At 43.2% G+C, this 15,749-nt stretch overlaps 2 protein-coding genes across 2 annotated transcripts; both read right to left on the reverse strand.

Annotated features, from left to right (window-relative positions):
* Positions 1-2,851: 2,851 nt before the first annotated feature.
* Positions 2,852-7,354, reverse strand: LOC107194371. Its single transcript, XM_015583990.1, has 3 exons — positions 7,178-7,354; positions 3,503-5,074; positions 2,852-3,430 (listed from the first exon to the last, which is right to left on the reverse strand). The coding sequence occupies exons 1-3, from the start codon at positions 7,352-7,354 to the stop codon at positions 2,852-2,854; spliced, it is 2,328 nt and encodes a 775-aa protein (XP_015439476.1).
* A 1,500-nt stretch (positions 7,355-8,854) lies between these two features.
* Positions 8,855-15,188, reverse strand: LOC107194372. Its single transcript, XM_015583991.1, has 7 exons — positions 15,156-15,188; positions 11,562-11,807; positions 11,222-11,486; positions 10,779-11,023; positions 9,790-10,185; positions 9,020-9,222; positions 8,855-8,939 (listed from the first exon to the last, which is right to left on the reverse strand). Exons 1-7 carry the CDS (start codon positions 15,186-15,188, stop codon positions 8,855-8,857), a joined length of 1,473 nt encoding a protein of 490 aa, XP_015439477.1.
* Between the last annotated feature and the right edge of the window lie 561 nt (positions 15,189-15,749).

The following is a 15,749-nucleotide window of genomic DNA, read 5'->3' on the forward strand; positions in this document are numbered from 1 at the left end:
ACTGACGTCGAAATATTAAGAAAGAAAGTGCTCCAGTTACACCAATCCGTGTACGGTTAGATGCACTCTATAAATCCGTATTAGCATCAAACTCGTATACTTCACAATAAAATAAACATTACTACTCTTCTGGTATCCTCATTCCTATAAACGTATCCTGGTCTACAAGAACTCTAAAGAGCACAATGGAAATCTGCCACAAAGTAAAAATTAAACGATTTTCTTATCAGACCGAGTGAAAAACGTGTTTCAGAAAAGCATACAGCGAGAGAAAAAAGTATTCGTACAACGGTGACCCTAATTATCAATTAACAATATTGCTTTCAGTTTACTACCAAGTGAAAAGTTATTTCCTTCCAGTCATTCCATAATAATGTAGTTTCCTGTCAATAAAATAATCTAATGGATATAATTATGAATTTGAAAATAAAATTATTAATCTATAATGAATGTCACCGTTGTAAGAATACTAGTTCCAGCCAATGTACCTCTGTTTCGCCTACGAAAGTGGAATATTAATCGTCAATTTACACTCAGGAAACGCTTCAGAAATTGTCACCTTAGACACATCGAATTTTCACTGGGATGGATCGTTGATCGCGGTACTTACAAGATGGAACAACATTTTTCCTGGGCCGACAGGCCGGCGCACCGTTTTACCCTCGAACACGTAGACACACAGAATTACGATGGACCGAGCGTCACCAGATATCGCGTAGAACACATTGATTTCGGTTCCGTGGCTTGTTCCCCGAGCTTGTTCCGTAGTAATCCGTAGGACCTTGCGAGGCGAACCTCCACGCGAGAACTGAGCAACATAATAGACACGCGATTTTCTTTATACACTCCGGTAGCCAAGTGAAAAATATCGTTCTAAATATTATCCTACAGTCCACCCGGCCGGAGGATACTTTCATTCGAGACACGCGACCGACGTTGGGAAATTTTTGTCCGTATCAAGCGCAGGATGCGACCACCCGTCATTACCGTAGTAGCCACGCAAGAACAACCTTGGTGAAAGAAGAAAAAGAATTTTTCCACCTCTTAGAACCACCCCCGTTCGATGATCCATGAATGGACGTTGTAATTAACTACAATCTGATCTAATAATATACAACGTATGTATTCTTTTTTCTTAATTATATCTATTAAAAGGGAAATAAACGACAGATCCAGGTGTCATTAAACAAGGTGTTTGTACGGTGTCCAAAAATGATCGAATTTATCTGGGATGAAAATGTTTTAATCGAACCAGGGATAAGGTGTGGAGGATTCACCTAAGCGGCCAATAGTTTCCCGTCGAGCGTTTTATGCGCTCTGAAACGCGCGCATTATGCACACCGCGCTCGCTCCTCGGGATGCTACCCGTCTCACACGATAGAAACGACGACCAGCGTCCGTGTGCCACGGAGCTGCCCGTTCCTTGTGAATCTTTGACTGTGTGTAAGAGGTCTGGTCTCGCGCGCGCTGGCAATCGCCACAGTTTAATACGCCTTGTGTCTAATTACCGTTGCTCCGGCAGATATGCGGAGATATCATCGTTGCCTCTCGTTGTGAAAACGTGGAATTAACAGTGCCCTACGACTACCCGCTAGCCGTTTGTTCATCTCCAACTAACCAGCCAGACAATTAACGCTAATTGCCCTCCGTCTCGCAAACGTGTCACCTTCACTTATCCCCCTTTTTCTTTCTTTTCACTCCCTTCGGAAACGATATTTCTGTTTTTTCTAGCAGATTGTTGCATAACAACATTCTTTCGAATATTATTTGGATCCATTAAATATCGGGTTGGTTTTTTTTTTAACCTACGGATAGATAGATTTGGGGGGAAACGTGCTGCATTGAAAAGAATTACATTTTGTTGAGCTGGAAAAATTGAAGGAATAGTCCTTGTATTGTTATACTTGTTCCTTACCTTGAAAATTTCTATTTTTAGGGTCAATTGTGGTTTTAAAATATTACATTTATTATGCAATAGTCGATCTAAGCAGAATATTGACTGTCGATGCCGGTGATCGTGAGAATATAAATTGAATGTAATTGCTAATTGTATAGAATAGTACGTTTCCCTGACCTTTCTAAAACGTACGATAACGTCGACATTATAGTGAATGCGTCGAGTGTTCTGCGTATCGGAGTCACGCGTTTCTGTATTTGCATTTCCTTGCATTCCCGAGTGGTGAAACAAAGACGAGTTTCCATTAGAAATTCAACGGCAGTTTTTACTTTTCTTGGCATTTATCACCGCCGCTGGGTTAATTAAACAATAACATAATATCGTTAACCTCCGAGGAGATTTATATCTCCTTCGCAAAGGTTAATAAAGATTAGCGCTTATAAATATTAACGGACTTCTTCGAACGGTGAAAGAAGCCACATGTAAGTGGCGTTCGAAAGTGTCTAACGGACTCGTTTAATTGGGTACAGTATTTATTTAAGTAGATAGAAATCGCATACAATACCCCCGAATGTTTTGTTTCCTTAAACAAAAATACTAAGTTTATAAGGTACCTTCTTGAAGTAAATAATTTGGTTAAATTGTATGTAATATATACAATACCGAGAGCAACAACGGTCTGCCTCGTGTGTGACCGATTTCATCAGGAGTCACGAAGAATCAGCGCCCAGCATACAATAACATCCTAATAAAAATTTATTGCACAAGCCCCTCTTAAATACTATTAAATGACTAACAATTATACAATCAAATCGAATCGTCCAATCGACATCTCGATGGCATGCAATATCTCGCGAGATCGAAAATAAATGCGCCTGTTCCCAGAATCATCTGCATGACGAACTTCCTATCGCAATATTCTACCATAAATGTTCCTTTGTATCGTAAAACACCTCAATTTTTAATCTTATAACTCGTATACCTCGGATCATCGAGGATCTGAACGTTCATAACCTTCTGCCGAACGGACGAACGTTCACCGTAATGGCTGTCGGTGAACGCTTCCTGCACCTCCGGATTGCCCACTTCGTAATTCGATCTACCGACGTAAGTGTTCGGATCGTAGGTGTGTGGAGGGTCACGCGCGTCATCCTGGGTCAATCGAATAAGATCGAGCACGGGATTTTTGCCAGGATCGGGGCTCTGCACCTTGCCATTGGTCTCAGTTCCGAGATCGTAGGTGGATGGACGGGCCAGTTCTTGGATGCTATTGGCGTATTGGATCAGGTACTGTTGAAGTAACGCCTTCAAATTGATATTCGGCGTGGCTCTGTTCTGAATAGGGGAGGAACCGTCCACCCTCAAAATAATAACAGGTATTAGGGAGTTTCCAGCTTGAACGAAAGTCGGCCGAACGTTTAAAATGGACGACGGATTCCTGATGTATTCCGAGATCGAGGGATTGTAGTTCAACAGGTCAGAATATTGCAGGTTGGAATAACTATTCAAATCGTTGCTGGGCGGATTGTGCTTCTTCGATTGCTCCGCTGCGTTGAACACTGTCTCCAGATAGTTCTGCACCTTTGGTGTGTATTTGGTCGCGACTCGAGGATAGGACTCCGTCGACGAGGAGAAGAAGTTAGAGACGGGAGTGGTGGTGTTTACAGTGGGTTCGGTCGTATAACCATCGGTGTATTCGGGATTGGGACTGTTCACCATGTACCTCGATGTAGCCGTCTGATAAGGTGATTCGTAGGCGACCTTGTGACCATTGGCGCCGGACTGCACCCTACCGGAAGAGGAGAAAGAGTAGGATGCCACCAGGCTGGGCTTCCGTTGCTGCGGCTGATTTACATTCTGCCTCTGGCCCAGTATATTCTGATAACCGTATCGGTACACTTGTTGCTGGGGCAGGCTTGACGGCAACGTTTCCGAGGAGACGAATCGATTCGGTTCCTGCACGTTCTCTTCCGAAACTGCGGGGAACTGCACTGGTCCCTGGGAAAGCACGCTATTTTCCGTGGCTGTACTGGCTTCATAAATCGTACGCGAACCCTGGGATTTGTTCGGTTGGTCTGATTGCGGGTAGCTCGAGTAGGTTTCCACGTAAGTAGCTGGAGGAACGTCCGACACTCTACCATCGGGGTATTTCCAGAAGACTTTGTTCTCGTAGCGAACCCCGTTCTCCACTGTGTACCTGGGACCATTGTTCGGAAGCTGTGTCTGCTGGCTGGAGCTTGAGTAACGGGGATTATAGTTGTGTGGGGAGACGGTCGAGGTCTCGACACTTTGAGAAACGGCGCCGAAGCCATGGGAATTGATAGTGGATTGAATGTTCTGCCTCTGAGCAGCATAAGTCTGCGAGTTTCCGGTGTAAGCGTCTGGTCTGGCGTAGTTGAACGAGCCGCTTTGCGAACTCGCGAAGTTCGCCGGGTTTGGAGTTACGTATCTGACTGTCTCTGTGGGGCTGTAGGCCGAAGGCGATTGCGTAGTTGTCGGGACATCGTTACCCCTGTATCCCGAATTCGATATTCCGTACGGGCTCACAGACGGTTTTGGAGTCGACAGCGTGTTTTGGTACGTGGCGAAGCTCGTCTGCGGTGTTTGTGGCTTTGTTCGCAAACCGTACGTCGACTGACCTTTCGGCTGATGGATATTCAGATACTGATAGTTCGTTTGGGTTTGACCTTGAGCTTGGGCACCAGCTGGTTGCGGGACATAGGAGTTTTGTTGGGTTCTGAAATACTGCCCCCTTTGATCGGTAGGTTGAACCTTCTCGACTATCGTCTTCGGTAAAAACGGACTGATCGATTCCTCGATGCTCACCGTGGTTCCTGATTTTCCAGCAGGGAAATAATAGTTGTATCTTCGAGGTTGAACGCTGTTCTTGTCCAGCCCGTAACCCAGACCGTTGTTCACGGTTCGTTTAGACTTCTCCTCGGACGTAACGTTATCGTCCTCCGTGCTATTTCCAAAGTCTAATAGAATAATAGGTGGCAGAATGGGAAGCTGATCCTCTTCATTCGTATCTTCTTTCTTCGATTCTTCTTCAACAACGGCTTCAAGAACGGTAGATTCGGTGGCGAACTTATCCTCCAGTGACCCGCTCGCTTTGGACAGATCCCTGCCGGAAGTTCTCGCCTGGCACAGGCCAATTACGAGAAGAATCGCAGCGACCTGAAAATGACGAGTACACGTAAGAAATCGACATCGTTTGTCGAACGTAACAACGATAAGAGGGTTATCGATCCTAGTCGAGTTTGATGCTCCAATAGCGATAATCTCACTTTCACTTCCCTTCTCTGAATGTATACACGTGTGCCGCTCCCTTTTACGCGTTTTAATTCGAAAAACGTCCACTACGCGAACCAATAATTGCTACTCTAGGGGAAATCTTGGTTTCTTAGACGATAACTATGACTTGGAGGGGAAGGGAAGTGGAGGTCTCGACCTTGCCAGGAAAGAGTTGAAATTTCTACAAGGTTACCGTCGACGCCGGATAGAGACAGGAGAACGAGTTCCAAGCGCACTTGCGATTTTCACCGCTTTCTTCGGCTGCCACACGCCTCGGGGGATATCCGTGGATCCCTAACTTCGACTACGATCTTCAGCCGTGAACGGTGAGCTAACGAGCCTCTTTAAAAAGTTCTTTGCTATCTCTGTCGAAATTGCTACAGCGAGTCTTCGTCTCGTTCGAAGTGAACCATTAATAATCTCGAAATGCAATAGGATCGTTAACAAGGCAGCGGACACGGGATGAAAGTTTCTTTTCTAACGCGCAAAATGGATCGACCCTGTTAACGTTGAAAAGGATTCCCCCGTTTGGAACATTCTTTGGACAATATCGAGTTTCGTAAGAGCGATCGTTATTCGTCGTATTTCGACTGGATCGATTCTTCCAAGAGGATAGAGAATCCGGTTACCTAATGAACGATCGTCTGGAAACAGTGTTTATGGCGGTGTTCCCCGAATACCGTCAAAGACTTTCACTGACTTGCCCAAGAGCATCTGCCTCGGCTGCTACCACCGAACGCCGGACGCTGCGCGCGACCGTGGATGAGAAGAAAATAAGAAACACTTTCTCCGTAATGACCGTTTCGGAACGTGGGGCCCAAATTGTTTCGTCGACGCGAGACCGTTGTTTGATCTTGTCCCGCGACAAGGATAATCTTGAGAATTACTTAATTTCGCTATTATACCGCTCGAATTCGTTCACCGCGATTCTCTCTGCTCTGATTTTGATTAATTCGGCGTAATGCGAGACTTCGCACGAGACAATATCTGATTGGTGTAATCGACTGTAACGAACGCACGCGTGAACGCATACGAATACCTCGGAATCAAAGACGTTGCGGTTTCAACGGTGGATATTCCGGTGGATGTGGTTACAGTAATCGTCTACGGACAAGATAAGACGGAAATACTCGTATCTGTTTTGCTTAATGTTTCAGGGGTGTAAAATTTAAGGAGGATACCCACGGATATTAGCCAGAACTCGTGACTTTGTTCGTGAAATCCTGCCGACGTAGGACGCGATGAACTAGAATATTTGAGACTATAAAGTGGAAATGGGAGGCGAACACGATACGTTGCGGCTGAAGATGGTGATCTCCGGAACTATGTAAAAATGTTGGTGTTAATTAGAGTATAGTGGGAAGTGAAAAGCGATCGATAGGAAACGAGTACAGATTGGATGGTGTGATTTAGAAAAACGAGAGGTCGATTTAATACATGCAAACACACGTAGTACCAAAACAACTGTACAGCTAGTATATTTACTGGAATTTTAATAAAATTCGCCAGTAATGCTAATAATGGAAGCAATAATTTTTCTTTCACTTGCATAAACATTCACGGTCTAATTGTAACTCATTCACAGAAACAGAGATATCTTACTAAATCTACAACGTATAACAAACGTATTCAACCATCACAGTAATATATGAAATAAACATTATACAATTATCATAAATAACATTCATTCACTTGAAATTTTATTGAGTTCATTTAGTAAACACTAATTATATTTCCCATTCTCGGAAAGCTATAACATTAGTCAATGATAGCCTTTACATCAAAACGATGAAATGTTGATTAGAAGACATGCCTTCGGTCAATGTGTTCAGTCAATGTATCAAGTCATATCTGTTCCTGTCAATAATGTCTGTCAACCTGTACACTTCCCAACTACATTTCTCACAACACCTTGTCACACACCCAGTGCCCCGAATTCCCGTGATCCATTGATCGAGCGTAAAAAGGTACACGAATCGTACTTACGTGAATCGCAAGTGGCCTCATGACGACGCTCGACCTTAAACCTGCTCGCTTGGCGGTCTCGTCGTGTGTATTTGGGACTGATGAAGCAGAGCCAGCAACATCCCACCTTATATGCCTTCGCTTGAACCGCGAGAGGGACACCGCGATTATAGTTTCACCGCCGTAACACGGCGGCATTTCTCATTCGATACGTACGGAAAGAGACCTGCCAGTAGCGTAGTGACGACGCGACTAGTCACGATTACGTGCTCAACCCGCGACCATTTCAACATTAGAGGAACAACGGTCCGATTCCATATACCACAAGATCAACAACGCTCGTCGTCCCCCGCCCTCTCCACCGAAAAACGCTTATCCTTTTAAATAGCAGAATTTCAGCAACAAATGAAATCGCTGAGAAAATGCGCAACACAAGACTACCTGTGATTAAAAATTAAAAACACGAATTGTGATATTCGTAAAAGAAAAAAGACAAACTCATGACATTCGTACCTTGACTAAAATTTAATAAGAAATCACGTGTGTAAATTCATTGAAAATACTAACAAACACTTTGTTTTTTCCTTCGATCTTTGTTTGCTCAAGGGTAATTGTAGGATTGAATAATTTGATTGCATGTTGCAACCAGGACCCTCTTTACTGGACGATTTAATAATAACGACGACTCAATGGGGGCTAGTTAGCCACCGTTACGGTTCGCTGGAGAGAGAACGTGTAATTCACGGTGGGAAATTGGTGTTTTCAACGGGCTCGGAATTTCTAGCGGATAATTTCAAAAGCATACACCATTGGCTCTTTCCTACAGCATCCGCTTTCTCATTTCGGCACGCCATCACACACGAACGAACCGGCCGCTTGTGTCTGTGCCACACGCGCCTTGTGTCAACGGATCGCCTACGGTGAACGTGACCGCCCGGCTCGGTAGCGGTTTTATCAGGTGTACATTAGCGCCACGGTCATAGAAATTGACAAATATATTAAGCGATTGATAGCTACGAGCCACGAAATGCTAATTTCGAACCTTTCTAACGCTTCAATCTCATTTATCTTCGGCTTATTTAAATAATGTTTTGAAGGATCTCAATTAAGCTCAATTTCCGAATTGAAACATAGAATCCCCAGTGATCTCTTAATATCCTAAGGAGATCTCGAGTGGCCTGCATAAATAAGCTCAAACACAAGAAAATTTGTTTGTTCAAATCGATGAAAGCAAAAGTTATCCAATCATCCGAAAAAAAGGAGTTATTTCTGTTACAGAGCTCCGATATCTATTTCAGTTAGACGGATACACATAGAAAGAAATTCACAATTCGATTCGGGCCAAGGATAAGATTTCTCCTCCAATAATTACCAAATGTAATCTCAAACAGCAATCGGATGAATTACAAAACTCTCGTTCGAGATACATAACAACTGTTTTAATAATACTTTATTTTTTTCTATAAAAAAAAAATTCGTATAAAACATCGCCCGTAGATCTACAAATGGAGAAGAAAACAACAGTGTGATCGACGATCCTCGATGAAAAGACTAGATGCGATCGCGCCTCCTATCGTCGGCTACAGTGTCCTTGGAGAAATTTTTCACCCCAAAAATTTCCAGCGACCGATTGGAACAACCTCTGACCATTTCTTCGCTCGACGTTCGTCAGTCGTGTGACGAAGCACGTTCCGCGAGTCACTCGGCCTTACGTTTCTTGTACAGGAAGTTCTCTTTCGACGGCAGGAAGCCGCTCTCCAATTTGATCGGCCTTTCTTGATATCTGTAACAAATCGTCTCGGTCAAACAAGTGAAAGAGGCGCCTTCTGATGGTTGGTCTACTTTTACGGAACAGTCGATCACCTGGCGGAATCCTGAGCCACGATTACGTTGCTAGGGATGTACGAATCCAACAGAGATCTTGGCTCGGTTGGGACCACGTGATTCTGCACTGGAAGGGGCTCGTCCTCTTGCGACGGAACTGGTAGCAAGGACGTGACGCCAGATTTGAAATCCTGAGGCGGTAATTGAGGCGGTACCAAATCGTCACTGGGTTCCTCGGGATCCTGTTACAACGCAAATTGTTTATTAATTCTGATAAAATTTTAGATAGAATAAAATGTGATGAATGAGGATAGTCTAGAAAGAGTCATTACAGATTTGTTCCTCTGAGTAACTGTTCCGGCAAATTTCTAATGATACACATTGAAATATCATCTCACTCTAGAAATAAAATTCTTATCTCTATTCGCTGAGTAATGGACAGCAGATCTTCGTATTTTACACTCCTCATTTCGTAGATTAAAGTATTTCTCGCTACTGGTTGATCGTCGGATGGACACTCGTAAATAAATTCGATGTCGAAATCTTTTACAGAAGAGAAAGTCGCAAAGCCGAAAATTTATCACAATATTTACGGTTTCGATAGTCTGTAGATACAAGTGTGCATAAGTTAAAGTCAACAAAAGGAGTCCTTAATAACGAAAACGAATGTCTCATTCATACTGCTGTCCGTAGATTAATCGCCAAAATTATAAATTTGCATAAACTAGTCTACCAATCGGATACTCGTTTTTCTAAAATCCTCCATTCCACGTGCAAATAACGTAAAAATTTTCACGCATTGTACTGACCTTGACGTAATTCTGAGCCACGCTCTGGCTGGTTTGTTGTGTCAAAACCTGATTTGGCAGCTCATCGGCGATCGGCACGGAAGTCTCCAATTGTTCAGGTGGGCCGTTGTAGTTTACGTTTGTGTGCAGAGAGTTGTCCTGCGAGTAGGCAGGTGCACGAGCGTAGACGTCGTTGTAGACAGGCGTAGCGTGCATATAAACAGTCGCTGGCTGTGTGTAGACTAACTGGGAGACGTATTGCGGATGGGGTGGAGCGATGTACGCTTGCGTGTATAAGAACTGCCTTCCCTGGGCGAGCGATTGGTCCGATGGAACGTATGTCGGCACGTTTACTAACGGGGCACTGGTGTACTTCTTCGGAGTAACGGGAGTGGCGTAAACGGTACCCTTCAGTGCCTAAAAAAATCATTGCTAGTTCTATATTGGATACACTTGTCTTGAATACAATATGTCTTTTTCCATGGAACGTGTTTTTTGTGGGACAGACGACCACGTAAAAATGATATTATATCAACTGCACGAATGATGAGGTCACTTGTTGTTAAATAAAGAACAATGTAATTTATATTTAAAGTATCTTCCTCGAAATTATCTTTGCATAGATGGAGAAATATATTGGAGTAATATGGTAATCTTGAAGAGATACCGTGCATGTATCTTCCTCGGAATTTTATTCGTATAGATGGAGAAAGATATTGGAATAAATTGGTAATATTGAAATGATACCATGCAATGTTCATCTACTGAAAATAGTAGAGTATCGATTGATATCTCGAGAAATATCGACTTATGAAATGTCATTGAATTTTTAAATGAGGTATATGTGAATTAATTATATGTGAATTGTTTAGTGACTGTCAATCTTAAGGTTGTCACGTTTCATTGACAGACTTTGCATCGTTCATGATAGCCGTCCATTAATTCCATTTAGAAATTGGAATATTGATAGAAGTACTATCATAGCAAGGATTATTATTTTTTACGCTAACCTTAGTGGTGAAAGTGGGTTGAACAGCCCCATTGTATTTCGAAGCGTACTGAATCTGATAAGTCGGCTTCACCGGAACAATCGGTTTCTGGTTTAGCGGCGAAGTATAGAGAGGAATGGATATCTGTTCCGTCGCGGCTGTAGTCAATTGAGGCACCAATAGCCCGCTGCTTTTACCGGGATTCCCGTTCAAGTTTGGGTAATAAGCCAGAAGGTGCATCATGGGGATATCGACGTATACTGTCTCTGAAATCGTATAAAGGAATATAACAATGTTCCATCGGTGGGAAAACTATTTCGACAAAAGCGATGAAATACTAGTCTAACCGTACTATTACCCTAGGTACGACAATTTTAGAAGTACCTTTTAAGTATTGAAATTTATTCCATGCATGAAATTTCGCTTTATATGACGAACAACAATGTCATAAATATTCACAATACCTTTGTTCACGTTTTTCGCGTATTTAGCCGTAACAGTCTTCTGCTGAGTTGCTTGCAACTGGTTACCAACGACCACTTCCGGTTGGTAGATCAACTGTTGGGATTCGTAGATACTAGGCGAAATGTCTTTAGAAGATGACGGGGATTGTTGGTACTCGTTATAATATTGAGATTCCGGAGACTGCTCCGGTGGGACATTATTCTGTTGTTGATAGATTGGTTCCCTTAGAATGTATTTGTTGGACTGAATGTAGGTTTCTGGAGCCTGTCGAAGGAAACGTTAATTGACACGATTCTGAATCATTTCTTGAGACTCCGTTAAGCTGAAAATCTACTTTACATTTTGACTCGGTGGAGCAGTGACATATGCGTTAGGTGTATTAATTGGTCTGTTGTATTGGCTGGGTAACTGGTATTGTTGCTGATTATACTCTGGCTTCGTCAAGTACTTCGTTCCTTCTGGCCGAGCGACACCCGATTTCGATATACCTTCCGATCGCAAATTGTCCCTCTCTATGTCAGCCAAGTTGACCTTCTTCTCCCCGTTTATACCGACGAACAGCAGGCCCAGTAAAACGTACAGTTTCTATAAAGTAAACATAAATCTCGTCATTCATACATCGACGATTGTGATTTAAATAATTAATTAGATTATTTAAATGATGCAGTGGAATGTATTTATGCTGCGATTTAAATTTGATTGGTATGTTTGTTCCTTAACCATTGCGATTACTGGGAAAAAAGTGAACTTGAATCGGAAGACACTTTCACTGCTCGACAAGGTCTGTATCAAACATCCGGCATGGACCACTCTTTTATACAGTGCGCCACGCATCGGGCCCCTCCCGTGGCCAAGTGTACCGCATTATCCATGCAAAAGTAAAAGTTTCTCTTCTTGGACCCCGGGTCAATTTTGGGTGCAACATGCGTGAAATATAGGGTGACCAGAAAATCATGGTATGAATATCAAAAAGAAGACTCTAATCGTTAAAAAATACAGATAGTGAAATATAGATCAAAGGCTTCAGTACTTTCACTTATATAATTTTCCCTTGTATAATTTGTAGTATTAATCGCAGGTAGATCAATAACATCATAGATCTGATGGTAATTATAATTATTAATATTACTCTAGCTGGAAAATTTAGATCCGAATCATTTAAATAAGATACTAAAATAAATTCAGATTAAGTTCATAATGTCCGATTCTTTGGTTCACTCATCTACCGAATATTTTTATGAATATTAATCCAAAAGTGAAAATTGCAAATCGTGTGTTATTCCAGGATACATACGTACCATGTTATCGAAATGAAAAAGTGTGATCGCGACACAAAGATGCTAGCTCTACTACAAAACCAAAGTAGATTCTCCTTCTCTTATATAGCCTTTACCCCTACCAGTAGCATCCCCTGACGGCGCGCACACTTCACTTGTGGATTATAGCCCGTGTAATGGGTCCTGTGGACCACGTGTTACAGAACACAGACGGTCAGTACCGGTAAAAGTGAAGGGATTTCATGACTCGTCCCTTTCCTCCGTAAGAGTCATGCGCCGCTCGTTTGCATCTCATATAAACCATGAATATCACCATAGAAGGTGAGTCGAATGCAAAGCAACGGAACCATAACCATCTTACATAGAACATTAATTAGCCAAGTTACACGGGAAATCAATTCCTTGCTCTCTTACTTCCCCGAAAGACGTTCAGTTTTCTAATTTCTAGGTCCTCTTTTATGCGAGTGATATGCATTTCTCACGATCAGACCGGTCACCGACCGTTGAAACCGGACGATTAGTATCGAGAAAAAACGAGCACTCGCGCTACTGGGTTCGGCCGTGAGAACCAACGAAGAAAAGTCGATGGAAACGCGGATGTGCCGGCGTGTCGCTCGGAAACGGATCATTAAGTGGGGGTATTTCCAGGTTCCAGCCGGGAATGATCCATGCCAAATGCATTTTCAATGGAAGAAGGCGCGCGTTAAATGGCTGTCGCGGACCACCCCCGCACCCCGTTAGCCGATAATCCCCGTTTAAATCGTTTCCAAGTTTTCCAGTACAGAGTCGTTCTAATTATTCCACGAGTTAATCGGTTCATTAGTTTGCTAATGAAGTGAATTCGTTGCCGGCCTGTGTCCGACAGCTTCCATCGGGGGCCTCGATATATAATGCAAGCTGTTCACTCTGTTATGCAAACCGTTTCATCCGCGAAGGGACGCATAAATAAATTGTTTCCGTGAGTCTGCTTTCCAAAAGCTCTCGCTTGATAATTGTGAAAGGCTTAACAATCATCGCCTTAATTGCCGTCGGGACGAACAAAAATGGGAGACATCGCGAGAGCAGCCGGTAAATTTCTTAACTTGGAATTCGATTAACGACTTGGTCCACATAAAATGGAAACTTTCGTGGGGAGGAAAGACCGCCTTGTAATAAAAGAAATCTCATGTGTGAATTAAAACTTGAGGATTTATAATATCTGTCGGATTTCATTTTTCTGTCTTCATATTCGTAAAACACAGTAGTTACTATTTGGAAGATAATGTGTTCAGACTTTGATTAAAGAAATTCCATTTCGTCCTCGGGAATTAGAATATTTTGTTATTCCCACCGGCAGGAAACCTTCACTGGAGACTTCTCGCAGAGTGAAATAGGAAGGCGAGGCAAAGTACATCAACGCACGAAAGGAATTTCAAACGGAGTGGGGGGAGAGAGAAAAAAAACTAGATTACTTTTCGCTTAGGAACGAGTTTCGAAAAATTTGATTTGCCGCGAAACGGAAGGAAAGGGGATCTCCTGATTCCCATCAATCTTATTGTCGATCCCTCTTTCCCCGTCTCGTTGATCGATTCGTCATTGAATCGCGCGTTTCCGCGAACCCTTTCTTCTAGCGTCCGCGCACGATCCAAGAAAGAAAAGAAGAAAACAAAAAAAAAAACACTTTCTATCCGCATCCCGGGCGTGGACGGGTCCGATCTATAAAACGATGACCGTCGTGCTCGTACCACGAATCGAATTACCTGCAATTAAGCAGAGAAAGTTTCTCGGTCGTGTAACGATGGCAATATTCGCCAGGAGAAAAAAGGAAGCCGCCGACCCTGAGTGGACGTTCGGTCGTTTTGGGATCGCTATTTCGTCAGATCTGTCAGGAACAAAAGCACAGTCTGGCTGAGACCGGCCTTTCTTGCCATCACTTTCTCGGCTAGTGGTCCAATGCTGCTGAACTAGAAATCCGCCCAAAATTTGACACATCCTCATCCCATCACCTGTGCAGAATCCATTAACCCTCCGAATACGTATGTTTTTAATGTTCGTAGAGACAGTGGTGTCTAGGTCCGTCTCAAACCCTGTGCCTCCTTCTTTTTAAACATACTTTCGACCACAATCATTAAAAAGCACCTGTTTATTTTATACGACCAAATATGAACAACGCATAGCTTAAATTATATTTACAAATCGATGCGTCAGTTGCCACCGTACTCAAAGGGTTAAACGACGCTCCATAAATAACCTTTCTAAAACACGGTGATAAGTTGCATTCCAGCGGGATGTGCAATCGAATTTCCCGATAATCAAGGTCGAAAAAGTCGATCCAGAAAGGAACCGATAACGACCACGATATATAAACAAACCCCCTCGAAACGGAATTTCCAAGTGTTTCTTCAAAGGTAAGAGAAAGTTCAACGACATTCCCGTAAACGAAGCTCCGCAGTGTGATGCGTCGAGCAGAAATGTAAAGAAGCTTTCGGGTCACCGTGTACATTGCGAACCGAGATCCAGCCCAGCTGCGAGAAAGTAAGAGGCTTGGTACGGTTGATTTTATTTTCGACCATCGGCACACTCACCGGGAACGGGAAAAATAAAGCAAAACGCCGTGTACACGCCACTCTCTCTCGCCGTGCGCCGATCCACGGATCGCACTTCCCCTTTCCATCACCGCGCCCAAACGATCCAGACCGGACGTAGCCATGATCCGGATCTCTTCCTTTCGTTCCGCGATCGTTGGTCTTCCCCCCCTTCGTCTTTCCACGTGCATAACGAAGCGGTCTATTTCGTTTTTTCTTTCTGGATTCGAGATACATTGGTTTTCTTTCCGTACGATTCCCGTTTCATCGAGACCATCCTCCGTTCCTCAAAAAGAATCTCGATTTTACGTAGGTAGATCCAGGGAAAGGAGAAAGGAACAGAAGTCTCACAGAGAAAAAACAACAACGTTTGTTTATTAACTAGTGACTGCAAAACGAGTACAATATTTGCATACGGATGCGGAAGCCTCATAAATACGAATATCACCGTGGCGGGTCGTAGGTGAGAAAGTTCAGGCGAATTTTTTCGAACCGAAGAACCAGTAGAATACGAAAGTATATTAGTGCGGCTTATGCTAGAGAGCTCCTGCATCTCGCGCGTTGTTGGACCAGGCAGACAATTATCTGCGACAATTAAGCTCCTCGTGCCAATTTTCCGTCCGCATCATTCATCCTCGTGGCGCGAGATACATTCGTTACGAAAAGGATACAGAAACTACAGGAAA

This window comes from Dufourea novaeangliae, unplaced genomic scaffold (assembly GCF_001272555.1).
Source record: "Dufourea novaeangliae isolate 0120121106 unplaced genomic scaffold, ASM127255v1 scaffold39, whole genome shotgun sequence".
Taxonomy (NCBI): domain Eukaryota; kingdom Metazoa; phylum Arthropoda; class Insecta; order Hymenoptera; family Halictidae; genus Dufourea; species Dufourea novaeangliae.

What these genes read in the sequence shown, in the direction of transcription:
- LOC107194371 (XM_015583990.1), bottom strand. Translation starts at nt 7,354, where the DNA reads ATGCCGCCGTGTTACGGCGGTGAAACTATAATCGCGGTGTCCCTCTCG. An exon ending in TGAGGCCACTTGCGATTCAC is followed by an intron (nt 5,075 to 7,177) that starts GTAAGTACGATT and finishes CGTCATTTTCAG; the next exon opens with GTCGCTGCGATTCTTCTCGT. An exon ending in CGACGGAGTCCTATCCTCGA is followed by an intron (nt 3,431 to 3,502) that starts GTCGCGACCAAA and finishes GAGCAATCGAAG; the next exon opens with AAGCACAATCCGCCCAGCAA.
- LOC107194372 (XM_015583991.1), bottom strand. Translation starts at nt 15,188, where the DNA reads ATGGCTACGTCCGGTCTGGATCGTTTGGGCGCG. An exon ending in CTGCTCCACCGAGTCAAAAT is followed by an intron (nt 11,487 to 11,561) that starts GTAAAGTAGATT and finishes TTCCTTCGACAG; the next exon opens with GCTCCAGAAACCTACATTCA. An exon ending in CGCGAAAAACGTGAACAAAG is followed by an intron (nt 11,024 to 11,221) that starts GTATTGTGAATA and finishes ATACGATTTCAG; the next exon opens with AGACAGTATACGTCGATATC.